This window comes from Oncorhynchus mykiss, chromosome 12 (genome assembly GCF_057628025.1).
Source record: "Oncorhynchus mykiss isolate SJ-2025 chromosome 12, ASM5762802v1, whole genome shotgun sequence".
NCBI lineage: Eukaryota > Metazoa > Chordata > Actinopteri > Salmoniformes > Salmonidae > Oncorhynchus > Oncorhynchus mykiss.
In genome coordinates, this window is record NC_143033.1 from 29,722,428 (window position 1) to 29,737,210 (window position 14,783).

General features: G+C 42.6%; 1 protein-coding gene across 1 annotated transcript in view; it reads right to left on the minus strand.

The window, feature by feature from the left end:
• LOC110537362 (glutamate receptor 3) overlaps positions 1-3,291 on the minus strand; it is a 126,728-nt gene extending 123,437 nt beyond the window's left edge. Inside the window, exons 1-2 of the mRNA XM_090192178.1 lie at positions 2,281-3,291; positions 1,586-1,744 (exon numbers count right to left, since the gene is read on the minus strand). Coding sequence (XP_090048304.1) covers positions 1,586-1,744; positions 2,281-2,368 — 247 coding nt within the window. The 5' untranslated portion in view covers positions 2,369-3,291. The remainder of the gene's footprint in view (positions 1-1,585; positions 1,745-2,280) is intronic.
• Between the last annotated feature and the right edge of the window lie 11,492 nt (positions 3,292-14,783).

The window sequence follows — 14,783 nt, forward strand, 5'->3', positions numbered from 1 at the left end:
TGGCAGATATCCATATTCTGTCATATTGATCACTATAGCAACTGGAGGCATTTCATGAATCCTGAAATATCTAAAAGCCATCCATCCGCTCCAATTATAGGTCAATTTCTCCACCCCGGCAATCAAATTAAGTAGTCAGTTCCAGAAATGAATGAGAATTCATTCGACAAATCTAAGAGAGGAAAATTATTTTACCAAAGCTATCCTCACAGTCACAGTAAAGGGAATTGGTACAAAGTAAATTCAACAACTTACAGCGTAGGCTATAGCAAAATGATGCAACCGGAGATAGGGGGGTTAAATAAAGCCCAACAGTGGGATACACTGCAGGCTTATTCTTGTGCACCCACATTACAAGCCTATCGCTGTGACCTTACAATAGTGCCCCAAGTGAACAGCAACTAAGAGAGGAGATATAACACTGTCAAGTGCCATTCATTAACTTGTTTTTATACCACAGCTACAACACAAGGTAGAGAGAAGCATCCTTGCCAGAGGAATGTGGAATTTTCATTTCAGAGAAATATTAACATACAGTTTTCCAACAGGACAACAGCAACCTCTGTTGAATAGTATCCAAAGGATCGATAAGCATTTCCTACAGATGATAACTGTGATATTCTCAATGACATTATCTCAAGTCTTTTGTGAAATATCCCAGCTATAGACAGACATAACAAGTTTACTGCGTGTCTTCGTATACATTAAACATTTGTACCTGTGTACCATTGTGCTTCATGTGTCAAGATAACTGCTATGCAGTTTAGACATAATGTTTCTCTATTTAGTGTAGACTTGGCTGACCCTACGCTCTTTTTTTAAATGCTCCTAACGTACACACTTGACTAGTGTACTGTGCATGACAAAACAAAATATCATTTATATATGCAACTCACAAAAAAAGTGATATAACAGAGAACTGAATCTGTCATTTTGATTATTAGGCTATACAGCAATTGCTGCAACAACCACCTCTTTGGAATATCCACGGCTTCATCTGAAAGGAACTGGGGCTTGTATAATAGTCCAACTTTCTTTGACAATCATAGTGGTGTGAAAAAAGTTTTTTTGCATACAAAAGATAGTATATCCGGACAGGAAAGAATTAACAGATAAACTATAAAAGATCAACCATATTTTGAATCTTTAACAATTACTCCAGCTTAAAATAAGCTGTATATCCTCAGGCTCTGAAATAACTACGCCACTTAAAAGCTCATAAAGCTGACATTGACACACAACAGTAATGTAATGTTTTCATGCGGTTTTCATTCAGTGTTTTTCTGGAATTGTTCTCATCAATTTGACCCAACCCTATACCCTACCATCAGCAAAGCGATGTGCAGTGACAGCTCAGAAGACGTGTGGGATGATTGTCTTCTAATGCTATAGCAATTCGCCTACAATCAATGTAATAAATTACATAGGCGTCAAGCCAATGCCACTGTGGATATAGCCCCCAAGTCGGTGCAGTAGCCGCTCATAATACATTGAGGGGGGGGGGGGGGGGGGGGGGGCAGTGCCCTCCATATGTGTCGTTAATTAAATGAAATACATTGCCATCATTTAGTGTCGTGGTACTCACACGCATGTGTGACGGAGAAGCTGTTGGAGGATTCGAGGTTGTCTACATTATAATTGAGATGGAAAGGTTTCTCCGTCACATTCTGATTGGTATTATACAGCTGAACAGCGAACCTGAAGGCGCTGTGCTCCTGCACTGTAGAGCGCATAAAAAGCCCACCTATAAACGAAAGAGGAGAGGAGAATGGGAAGAATTGCATAGGTTAGTTCCTCTTATTCCGTTTCATTAAAACATAGTATGACATCAATATCAGCCCTTATCATTTATTTTCTATCACTGACGACAAATGATCAGTCCTATTTTACGCACCAAGGTATTTCACATTACTAAATGGATGAACATCGCTTAATCTAGAATAAACATCAACCAATTAATTCTACTGTGATTCATTTATTAATGTATAATCTATACTGGCCAGTGAAGTGGTGGAAAGTTCTGCATGAAGATACTTAAATAGGCAAGTATGTGAAACTTTTGGTAATTTATTTTACCCTCCCCCCACTCTTAAACGCATTGTTTCTCATAGCTAGTCTGCTACCTCTCCTTAGGGTATGACTGATGAACTTGACAATGAATTATGCAAATAATAATCAGTGCAAATGAAGTCAACACCACACAAGCTTTTAATGTACATTTATCTCGTTTTCTTTTTAGGCTAAAGAAAAAACATCTTAGTAATTTCAAATATAACTTACCTATATTTATCTGGTTTGGAAACGCTCCATGCGATTTACCAAAAAGCCACACACAAAAAAGGACAGTCGCTATTATGCGATGGCCCATTTTATCAGACCTCAGAATTTAACTCCTCAAACGAATCTGATATAGGGAAACCATGTAGGTACACAAGCCTATTCGCAGAGAAAATCCGTCAGATGTGCAAGGAGCTCTCAGCCTCTCACTGTGGACTACGAGTGACATACATTGAACTGCGAGCCGAACTGCAGCAGAGCGAATCTTCTTCCGTTGAGAAAAAAGGCACAGACTTTCTCAAAGATGGTTGCGGAGCGAGAAGATTATATTTTTGTGAATAAGGATCCAATTGAGCCAGCAGGGGGACGTTGATTATACTTGATCTGACGTTGAATTATAACAGCATCCTCGCCATGCCGCCACTGCAGACATGTGGGCTGGGAAGAATCAGCGCGGACACAGCTATACAGTGTTTGTCTGCATGGTGCACAGACAAAGCGAGTCCAGATATGATGGTATCTACTCTGTAGTCAAGTGGGCTAGTTGAGGGAAAGTGACATTTTTGGTATTCTTTAGTGCATGTTCTATAGCCTATCTGGTGAAGATGTAATGATTCTATATGAAAAAATAAGCATTAGGCTAGGTGATTTTCCTAAATATATGACAGTTAAATTAAATGGATGCCAGGCAAATTGGTGACCATTTATTTAATCTCCTGTGTAATTGGTCTCTGGAGATATTCCTGAAGACATGACAAGTTTTTTTTATCTCCTGAACTAAACCTGTAAGTAACCCAGGCCCAGCCCAGGTGTTAGGTAGACTTCAAGTCCTATGAGTAAGTCAAATATATTTTCCATCAAAATAGTTCCTATGACAATGAAAGTGAATGAGTGCCACTTCAGGTTTTCATTAAAATAATTCCTCCCATGATTGCAGTCGTCTGCGCTGCCTGCCTGTCAGTATCTTTGGAGCGAATGTGATTGAGTCTGTCAGTTATTCATTCTGGGGTTACTGTGTAATGTGAAACAGGTGCTGCTGCAGGGCCCTATCAGACCCACGCCATCCGACCCCTTTTCATCAAGCCAAACTATGCCTCCAGTCACAGGCAGGCACCAAGAGAAAAGGGATGTGATGTTCCATCCTGGGGAGTGAAATCCCTCCCAGCGCTGGAGAGCTCTCGCCTCCAGCAGGTTGGAAATGTTCATTAGTATTGCAGAGGAGTTTCACACTGATGCTTGCTGAGGGACTTAGTGCAGTTATAAAGGTATCAGTCATCTTCTATAACCTCTATACAGTACATACTGTAGCATACAACCACTCACTACACTAAGTATACAAAACATGAAGAACACCTGCTCTTTCCATGACATACACAGACCAGGTGAATCCAGGTGAAAGCTATGATCCCTTATTGATGTGTAGATGAAGGGAAGGAGACAGGTTAAAGAAAGGGGGGGGGGGGGTGCAACTAAATATTAGGAATGTTTGTATGTTGGTATACTCAGTGTATACTGGGGTTCATGTGATCCTTCAAAACAATGATAATTCACACTCTAGCACAGCTACATCAACCCACTGTAGCCTGGCTATGAATAAGGAGATATAGATTACATTATTGAAGCTCTTTGTTCAGAGAGTCCGTGTGTACTGTTGGAGAGCCAAGGGCAAGTCAGCTAATCATTACCGCTTTCTGTTAGGAAGAGGCTGATGCAGACCCAGCCTAGCAGAACAGGTCAGACTGTATTGACCCAGATTAATCAGAGGGATTTAATGCTTGGCATTACAACTCTGATGTTAATTTACAGTTAACTCACTGTAGTAGGGCCAGAGCAGTGGTGCTGTGCTGCACAAATGTTGGGTGATTTCCTTCCAGGAGCAAAAGTGATTTGGGTGTACAAAACATTAGGAACACCACCCAAATGACATCCAGCCAACTTGACACAACTGTGGGAAGCATTGGAGTCAACATGGGCTAGCATCCCTGTGGAATGCTTTTGAAACCTTGTAGAGTCCATGCCCCAACGAAGTGAGGCTGTTCTGACGGGAAAAGTGTGTGTAACTCAATATTAGGAAGGTGTTCCTAATGTTTTGTACACTCTGCTTCTGTAAGACCTCATAGATTTGGTGAACTACACATTCTACTTTCGGCTCGGCTGTGTAAAATTATTAAATTTGTTCCTGTGCGCTCAAAAACAAACTCAGACTTAATTTGACTGAGCTTGTGGCAAAGCTGGCGCTTCACGTTCACTGAGGTGTGTATGTCATCAGGATGAGAGCCATCAGAGACAAACTTATCCAGATATAATATACAGGACCCCTCTGAAATGAACCGTTGAAAGGAGAATGGTGAGGTGATGAGGATGCTACTACGTCTGAAACATCTCAGCAGGGAAGAATAGGGAGAACAAGGAAACCATGGTCAAGCTAAATAGAATGGGTAGGGAAAGGAGAAGAGTGGAGCAAGAGGAGATGAGACAGGCAGTCAGGGGGAGATGCAGCATGACACTAAGGCCTGTCTGTGCTCACACACTCTCTGAAGACATGAAAATGTGCTTTAGCTTTTTAAACAATGAGCAGCCAGCTGAGTATTCTTTCCATGCAATAGTGAATTCACGATCTAAATCAGGGATGGGCAACTTTTATTGGGGTTAGGGCCACAAAAAACTTGAACTCATCATGGTGGGCTGCATCGTGCCATCCTACACATTTTGTCATGGGGTGTAGAGAAAATGTTGAAGCTAGTTTGCTTCAATTATACACATTTTGCCATGGGGCGGAGAGAAGATTTGGCAATTTTATAACTAATTTCATGCACATTTTTACATTTAAAAGTTCATTTTGTGCAATCTTACTCCTTTTGCCATGCGGCGGAGAGGAAAAGTAGCAGTTTTACAGCTAATTTCATGCAATTCTACTAATTTTGCCATAGGGTGGAGAGAAATGTTAACAGTTTTGAAAATGATATCTGAGTGAGACTGACTAACAAAATCAGTGGGGGCACCTGGGGCTCTAATTCGACCTTGATTACTACAAGTTTAGAAAGCTGATCTCTAGACTAATTTACTAATCTAAAACATTTTAGCTGACATGGGCAAATTGAGTGGCTATCAGCGACTGACATACTGTAACAAGAGAAAAACTGTTGAAGCACAACCAAATTTCAAATTGCATCTTGTGTATTCTACTATTCTACTTCGCAACAGTAAGTTGAAAGCCTGACTGAGTTCCAAGGGGGGCCTTCTTAAGCCCCCCAACACTGATCTAAATGTGTGTACTGTTGGTGTTTCATTATTTGCTGCTATGTACTTTTATTATGTGCTACATTTAAAAAGAGATTCGGTGCAGACAAGGGCCTATTATGCTAGCCTGAGACATTTTCTTCAAACTATCCTAAGCATGCAAAGAAGGCTGCATATCTCTGGCGAAGCTAGCTTTTCATCATATTATAATGAAACACACACACACAAGTATGCGCGAGCACACACACACAATCTGTGTGTGTATTCAACAAGACCCCACTGAGTGTAAATGCTAGTCGGCCATTCCAGCACCTCCTAAGGAATTTAAGTGAACATGCCATTCAGACACTGTAGACCATATGGCTAGTACAATTAATGACACAGTCTAATTTTGGCATCTCCCCAAAGATAGCTTTATTCAGCTCTGTGATGACATCACACAAACTAACCATATCCCCAGGCTACATACTGTCGCGGGAACTATTTTATTTTCTTTAAATGTTCATATGTTTTATTTAATCCCAGTTTACCAACAGAAGAGACACACACATGTCATCATCCATAGAGATGCAGTAAGAACGTCCCCACTATTTAACAGATCTCTACCACCATGTTTGTCTGGTAACCTTATTTCTGCCTGCTGGGGGCCTGACTGGTTGGTGGAGACATTAGTAGATTTGTAATCATCAGAAGTTATATATATATATATATATATATATATATATATATATATATATATACAGTGCCTTGCGAAAGTATTCGGCCCCCTTGAACTTTGCGACCTTTTGCCACATTTCAGGCTTCAAACATAAAGATATAAAACTGTATTTTTTTGTGAAGAATCAACAACAAGTGGGACACAATCATGAAGTGGAACGACATTTATTGGATATTTCAAACTTTTTTAACGAATCAAAAACTGAAAAATTGGGCGTGCAAAATTATTCAGCCCCCTTAAGTTAATACTTTGTAGCGCCACCTTTTGCTGCGATTACAGCTGTAAGTCGCTTGGGGTATGTCTCTATCAGTTTTGTACATCAAGAGACTGACATTTTTTCCCATTCCTCCTTGCAAAACAGCTCGAGCTCAGTGAGGTTGGATGGAGAGCATTTGTGAACAGCAGTTTTCAGTTCTTTCCACAGATTCTCGATTGGATTCAGGTCTGGACTTTGACTTGGCCATTCTAACACCTGGATATGCTTATTTTTGAACCATTCCATTGTAGATTTTGCTTTATGTTTTGGATCATTGTCTTGTTGGAAGACAAATCTCCGTCCCAGTCTCAGGTCTTTTGCAGACTCCATCAGGTTTTCTTCCAGAATGGTCCTGTATTTGGCTCCATCCATCTTCCCATCAATTTTAACCATCTTCCCTGTCCCTGCTGAAGAAAAACAGGCCCAAACCATGATGCTGCCACCACCATGTTTGACAGTGGGTATGGTGTGTTCAGGGTGATGAGCTGTGTTGCTTTTACGCCAAACATAACGTTTTGCATTGTTGCCAAAAAGTTCAATTTTGGTTTCATCTGACCAGAGCACCTTCTTCCACATGTTTGGTGTGTCTCCCAGGTGGCTTGTGGCAAACTTTAAACAACACTTTTTATGGATATCTTTAAGAAATGGCTTTCTTCTTGCCACTCTTCCATAAAGGCCAGATTTGTGCAATATACGACTGATTGTTGTCCTATGGACAGAGTCTCCCACCTCAGCTGTAGATCTCTGCAGTTCATCCAGAGTGATCATGGGCCTCTTGGCTGCATCTCTGATCAGTCTTCTCCTTGTATGAGCTGAAAGTTTAGAGGGACGGCCAGGTCTTGGTATATTTGCAGTGGTCTGATACTCCTTCCATTTCAATATTATCGCTTGCACAGTGCTCCTTGGGATGTTTAAAGCTTGGGAAATATTTTTGTATCCAAATCCAGCTTTAAACTTCTTCACAACAGTATCTCGGACCTGCCTGGTGTGTTCCTTGTTCTTCATGATGCTCTCTGCGCTTTTAACGGACCTCTGAGACTATCACAGTGCAGGTGCATTTATACGGAGACTTGATTACACACAGGTGGATTGTATTTATCATCATTAGTCATTTAGGTCAACATTGGATCATTCAGAGATCCTCACTGAACTTCTGGAGAGAGTTTGCTGCACTGAAAGTAAAGGGGCTGAATAATTTTGCACGCCCACTTTTTCAGTTTTTGATTTGTTAAAAAAGTTTGAAATATCCAATAAATGTCGTTCCACTTCATGATTGTGTCCCACTTGTTGTTGATTCTTCACAAAAAAATACAGTTTTATATATTTATGTTTGAAGCCTGAAATGTGGCAAAAGGTCTCAAAGTTCAAGGGGGCCGAGTACTTTCGCAAGGCACTGTATATTTTACCCCCTTTTTCTCCCCGATTTCATGATATCCAATTGCGATACACTTACGATCTTGTCTCATCGCTGCAACTCCCAACAGGCTCGGGAGAGGCGAAGGTCGAGTCATGCGTCCTCCGGAACATGACCCGCCAAACCACGCTCCTTAACACCCGCACCAATGTGTCGGAGGAAACACTGTTCAACTGACGACCGAAGTCAGCCTGCAGGCGCCCGGCCCGCCATAAAGAGTTAGTAGATGGGGCAGTGGCGCAGTACTGCCGGGTGGCGCAGTGGTTAAGGGCGCTGTACTGCAGCACCAGTTGCACCACCGGAGACTCTGGGTTCGCGCCCAGGCTCTGTCGTAACCGGCCGCGACCAGGAGGTCCGTTGCGCGACGCACAATTAGCCTAGCGTCGTCCGGGTTAGGGAAGGTTTGGCCGGTAGGGAAATCCTTGTCTCATCGTGCACCAGCAACTCCTGTGGCGGGCCGGGCACAGTGTGCGCTAACGAAGGTTGCCAGGTGCATGGTGTTTCCTCCGACACATTGGTGCGGCTGTCTTCCGGGTTAGATGGCGCTGTGTAAAGAAGCAGTGCGGCTTGGTTGGGTTGTGTATCGGAGGACGCATGACTTTCAACCTTCGTCTCTCCCGAGCCCGTACAGGAGTTGTAGCGATGAGACAAGATAGTAGCTACTAAAACAATTGAATACCACAAAATTGGGGAGAAAAAGGGGTACAATTTTAGAATATATATATTTTTTAAAGAGTCAGTAGAACGCGATGAGCCAAGTAAAGCCCCCCCTGTCAAACTCTCCCCTAACCCAGACAATGCTGGGCCAATTGTGCGCCACCCTATGGGACTCCTGGTCACGGCCAGTTATGAACCACAGCCTGGGATCAAACCCCGGTCTGTGATGACACTGCAATGCAGTGCCTTAGACTACTGCGCCACTCGGGAGGCAATCATCAGGAGTTTATTCATAAACTGTCTCCATGGTAAGACTTTGTGTGCAGGGTAGTATTTTATTTAGGGATATGTGATTCTTAAAAGCAGTGGCCACCTTTCATCTCTTCAGTGAGTGCTTCGGATCTCCAACACATAGTCAAATCCCTGTTCCAGGAAATTACATCAAATATGTCATTGACTCAGCTTGTCAATATAAAGCTGTCAATATAGATTAAGTGAGATGTTGTTTTCCTTTGGTAATGGTTTGTTAGAACCCATGGAATTACACACGAGTTGTAAGCTTGAAAAAGTGGACTGGCCTATACAGCCAGCCAGGCAAATGCATTGTTCCATATTTGCACTGTGACCAGAGTGCAAACCATTACAGTCAGACTGAGACCCATCTGGAATCTATAGCAATTAAATCCAGATAAAGTAATTTTACTTCCTACTTGTTTCTCCAGCGGGTTTCTTCTAAATCATTTGCCCTTTCATTTAATGGATTATGTCATGTAATGGAATGAGATTGTAGATTAGGGGCGGACATACAGTATGTTTGCTATTTTTGTCAACTTGTTTAACCATTGTTGAAGCAACTGTTTGAGATAAGATAAGGCTCACAGAAAAGCAGTTGACATAAGGAAAACATACAAATCTTTTTTCTGTCTGCATTCTTAGCTTGGAGGTGCTGCCTGTGTGTCTGAGGATGAAGGCTTGCTTATTTCACATGGCGTGTTTTGCCTTTCATTACCCTGTGAAATTGGATGTGGGCCTTGCTAGGCATGTGACTGTTCGCAGCGGTTCAACGTTTTACATTCAAGTCCACATTAGGGCCAAAGCCTGCCAGAGAAACTGGCAAGTGCACGGCAGAAGTGCTCTGATGCATGAGCAGCCTCATTTTCCTCAGGCAAATTAGGGTTGGCGTTGGCTAATTAAAGATGGAAAATCCACTGGTAAACAATGTCTCTCTATTTAAACAGTGCACAGTGGATCGATCTCCTGTCATACAGTTTAGCTTCGGTATTAGAGATTAAGTGAAGAGAGCATGTGGTGTAGTCTGAAGGCGGGCTGTCCAGCAGAGTAGAATATGACCCACGTAGTTTTATTTTTTATGCCCCTTTTGTTTGGTTGGTTTCAGAGAGAAATACATGCTAAGATGGGAAAGTCATAGTAGTAGCCTACTGCATCTTAAAAACGCCTTAAATGAATAGAATCAACAAATACTGTCATAGATGTCCTAATGCTGAGTTCATGTGCCTAATAGTCAATTGTACAGTTTGTTGCATGTACCTACTACGGGGAAGGATTTATTTTTCTGTTCACCTGATACCTCAGTCAAATGTATTTCAATCAATCAAATGTATTTATAAAGCCCTTTTTACATCAGTATGAGTTTAACATTAACATTATGGTGTATTATGTATTTGACAATATAACAAGAGGAGCAAAAACAAGTTATGTCCAGACTTATGTTATGTCCTCTGTTTAGGGTACTGTAGTGAAAGGTCAGAGAATAAAATAACACATTGAAGCAGATGAAGGGCTGCGGTTTGGATTCCTCTCAGTGTCTGAAACTCCTATAAACTCCTCTGGTAAATGATCTGGACTCAGTTATGTTCCTTCACTAAAGTGCTCTGAAAAAAATATCACATTTTCACTTTCCACAAAATATCCACATTTTTTGTGCCAATAAGATGATAGAGCTGTCCACCAGGTTGTTATTGACAAAATGTGTTTCCTTTTCGCCATTTATCTCATCGCTGGCAATGCCCGGATTTCAGGAGTGAAGGCCTCAGGCTTATGCACTAATGTTCAGTGTCATGTATTCCACCCCAGGACTTGACCGACTGAGACTGAGAAAATTGGGGAGGATTCTGAAAAATACTTTTCACAAGTATCCTGGCTCGTCTGTACAGCCTACCGGTATTTGATTTGGAATACTCGCTCGCAACATAGCACAAATGAAAGTCAAATGTCAAGGCATATTCCATTGCCAAGAATATATTCTATATTTTATCAGTAGTGCTGCCAGGAAATGTGCTGGTAATGTTCTGAAAATGTCAAAACTGTGGGGTAAGCTAAGTGCATGCATATTGTCACAGCTATGTATGCTATAGTATGTATAAGAGGGCAAAGAGCAGGGGAAGTACTCTCTCTCTCTCAATAATTCAATAGAAACAACAGAGCAAATTTGTCTTGTGAGATGCTGCCTCACACTCTTTTGATTAGGACATCAGCATGAGAGATTGGCTATACCGTTGCATGCAGATAGTGCTGCGTTTCAGCAGGGCCAGAAACGGGGTGGCAGCTTGCCAACATGTTTCTCAGCATCCAGCCAAGTGGAGAATAGCCAGCCACAGGTGTGCCCTATCAGGACACTTTGGTTACACAGCTCAAAGTAATCACTATGTTACACCTGGTCTTCAGAAGAGCTGTGGAGCAGCTCTCACATCTGTGCTGGGGAGACAACAGAGAGCTTAATGAAGGAGTCCCGGAGTAGTCCTTCATGGAAGCAATGGAATCAACCTAAGGGATTTTATACCAGCCTAATGACATGGCACTGTTATAACCATTGACGGATAGCTTATGTCAATCTTGCTTAAAGGTAGTTTGTTACATAATTTGACATCACAGTAGGCATGGGCTGATATCGTAGCTGTACTATTATGGTTATTTTAGAGTTGTAAAGGCTGATGATGGCCAGGTGGATCAAGCAAAGTGTTACCTAGATGTCAAATGGGGCTGAATTAAATGCCAGCCCTGGAATCTGCCTGGATGTCTTATGACAAGCACTGTTGTATTCCTGTTATTGAGTCATTTACAGTACCAGTTGAAATGTTTGGACACACCTACTCATTCAAGGGTTTTTGTTTATTTTTTATATTTTCTACACTGTAGAAAAGTTGTGAAGACATCAAAACACATGTGGAATCATATAGTAATCAAAAATGTGTTAAACAAATCTAAATATACAGTGAGGGAAAAAAGTATTCGATCCCCTGCGGATTTTGTACGTTTGCCCACTGACAAAGAAATGATCAGTCTATAATTTTAATGGTGGGTTTATTTGAACAGTGAGAGACAGAATAACAACAACAAAATCCAGAAAAACACATATCAAAAATGTTATAAATTGATTTGCATTTTAATGAGGGAAATAAGTAATTTGCACCCTCTCAAGTGCTCCTAATCTCAGCTTGTTACCTGTATGAAAGACACCTGTCCACAGAAGCAATCAATCAATCAGATTCCAAACTCTCCACCATGGCCAAGACCAAAGAGCTCTCCAAGGATGTCAGGGACAAGATTGTAGACCTATACAAGGCTGGAATGGGCTACAAGACCATCGCCAAGCAGCTTGGTGGGAAGGTGACAACAGTTGGTGCGATTATTTGCAAATGGAAGAAACACAAAAGAACTGTCAATCTCCCTCGGCCTGGGGCTCCATGCAAGATCTCACCTCGTGGAGTTGCAATGATCATGAGAACGGTGAGGAATCAGCCAAGAACTACATGGGAGGATCTTGTCAATGATCTCAAGGCAGCTGGGACCATAGTCACCAAGAAAACAATTGGTAACACACTGCGCTGTGAAGGACTGAAATCCTGGGTCCCCCTGCTCAAGCAAGGTCCCCCTGCTCAAGAAAGCACATATACATGCCCGTCTGAAGTTTGCCAATGAACATCTGAATGATTCAGAGGACAACTGGGTGAAAGTGTTGTGGTCAGATGAGACCAAAATTGAGCTCTTTGGCATCAACTCAACTCTCTGTGTTTGGAGGAGGAGGAATGCTGCCTATGACCGCAAGAACACCATCCCCACCATCAACCATGGAGGTGGAAACATTATGCTTTGGGGGTGTTTTTCTGCTAAGGGGACAGGACAACTTCACCACATCAAAGGGACAATGGATGGGGCCATGTACCGTCAAATCTTGAGTCAGAACCTCCTTCCCTCAGCCAAAGCATTGAAAATGGGTCGTGGATGGGTATTCCAGCATGACAATGACCCAAAACACACGGCCAAGGCAACAAAGGAGTGGCTCAAGAAGAAGCACATTAAGGTCCTGGAGTGGCCTAGCCAATGTCCAGACCTTAATCCCATAGAAAATCTGTGGAGGGAGCTGAAGGTTCAAGTTGCCAAACATCAGCCTCGAAACCTTAATGACTTGAAGAAGATCTGCAAAGAGGAGTGGGACAAAATCCCTCCTGAGATGTGTGCAAACCTGGGGGCCAACTACGAGAAACGTCTGACCTCTGTGATTGCCAACAAGGGTTTTGCCACCAAGTACTAAGTCATGTTTTGCAGAGGGGTCAAATACTTATTTCCCAATACCTTGACTTTGTTATCCTTAAGCCCTTTTGACACAACTTTGGAAGTATGCTTTGGGTCATTGTTCATTTGGAAGACCCATTTGCGACCAAGCTTTAACTTCCTGACTGATGTCTTGAGATGTTTCTTCAATATATCCAATATATAATTTTCTTTCCTCCTGATGCCATCTATTTTGTGATGTGCACTAGTCCCTCCTGCAGCAAAGTATCCCCACAACATGATGCTGCCACCCCTGTGCTTCACAGTTGGAATGGTGTTCTTCGGCTTGCAAGCCTCCCCCTTTTTCCTCCAAACATAACGATGGTCTGGTGTAACTGAGTCAGGTTTGGCGCCCCCCTTGGGTTGTGCCGTGGGGGAGATCTTCGTGGGCTATACTAGGCCTTGTCTCAGGATGGTAAGGATGGTAAGTTGGTGGTTGGAGATATCCCTCTAGTGTTGTGGGGGCTGTGCTTTGGCAAAGGGAGGTGGGGTTATATCCTGCCTGTTTGGCCCTGGCAGGGGGTATCGTCGGACAGGGCCACAGTGTCTTCCGACCCCTCCTGTCTCAGCCTCCAGTATTTATGCTGCAATAGTTTATGTGTCGGCGGGCTAGGGTCAGTCTGTTATATCTGGAGTATTTATCCTGTCTTATCCGGTGTCCTGTGTGAATTTAATTATTCTCTCTCTCTCTCTCTCTCTCTCTCTCTCTCTCGGCGGACCTGAGCCCTAGGACCATGCCTCAGGACTACCTGGCCTGATGACACCTTGCTGTCCCCAGTCCACCTGGTCGTGCTGCTGCTCGAGTTTCAACTGTTCTGCCTGCGGCTATGGAACCCTGACCTGTTCACCGGACGTGCTACCTGTCCCAAACCTGCTGTTTTCAACTCCATCTTGAGACAGCAGAAGTGGTAGAGATACTTTGAATGATCGACTATGAAAAGCCAACTGACATTTACTCCTGACCTGTGCTGACCTGTTGCACCCTCGACAACCACTGTGATTATTATTATTTGACCCTGCTGGTCATCTATGAACATTTGAACATTTTGGCCATGTTCTGTCATAATCTCCACCCGGCACAGCCAGAAGAGGACTGGCCACCCATCATAGCCTGGTTCCTCTCTAGGTTTCTTCCTAGGTTCTGGCCTTTCTAGGGAGTTTTTTATAGCCACCGTGCTGCTACACCTGCATTGCTTGCTGTTTGGGGTTTTAACATGGGTTTCTCTACAGCACTTTGTGACATCAGCTGATGTAAGAAGGGCTTTATAAATACATTTGATTGATTGATTGATGGTCGTTATGACCAAACAGTTCTATTTTTGTTTCATCAGACCAGAGGACATTTCTTCAAAATGCAGTTCATAATGCAGTTGCAAACCGTAGTCTGGCTTTTTTATGGCGGTTTTAGAGCAGTGGTTTCTTCCTTGCTGAGCGGCCTTTCAGGTTATGTGGATATAGGACTTGTTTTACTGTGGATAATACTTTTGTACCTGTTTCCTCCAGCATCTTCACAAGGTCCTTTGCTGTTGTTCTGGGATTGATTTGCACTTTTTGCACCAAAGTACGTTAATCTCTAAGAGACAGAACACATCTCCTTCCTGAGCGGTATGACGGCTGTGTGATCCCATGGTGTTTATACTTGCGTACTA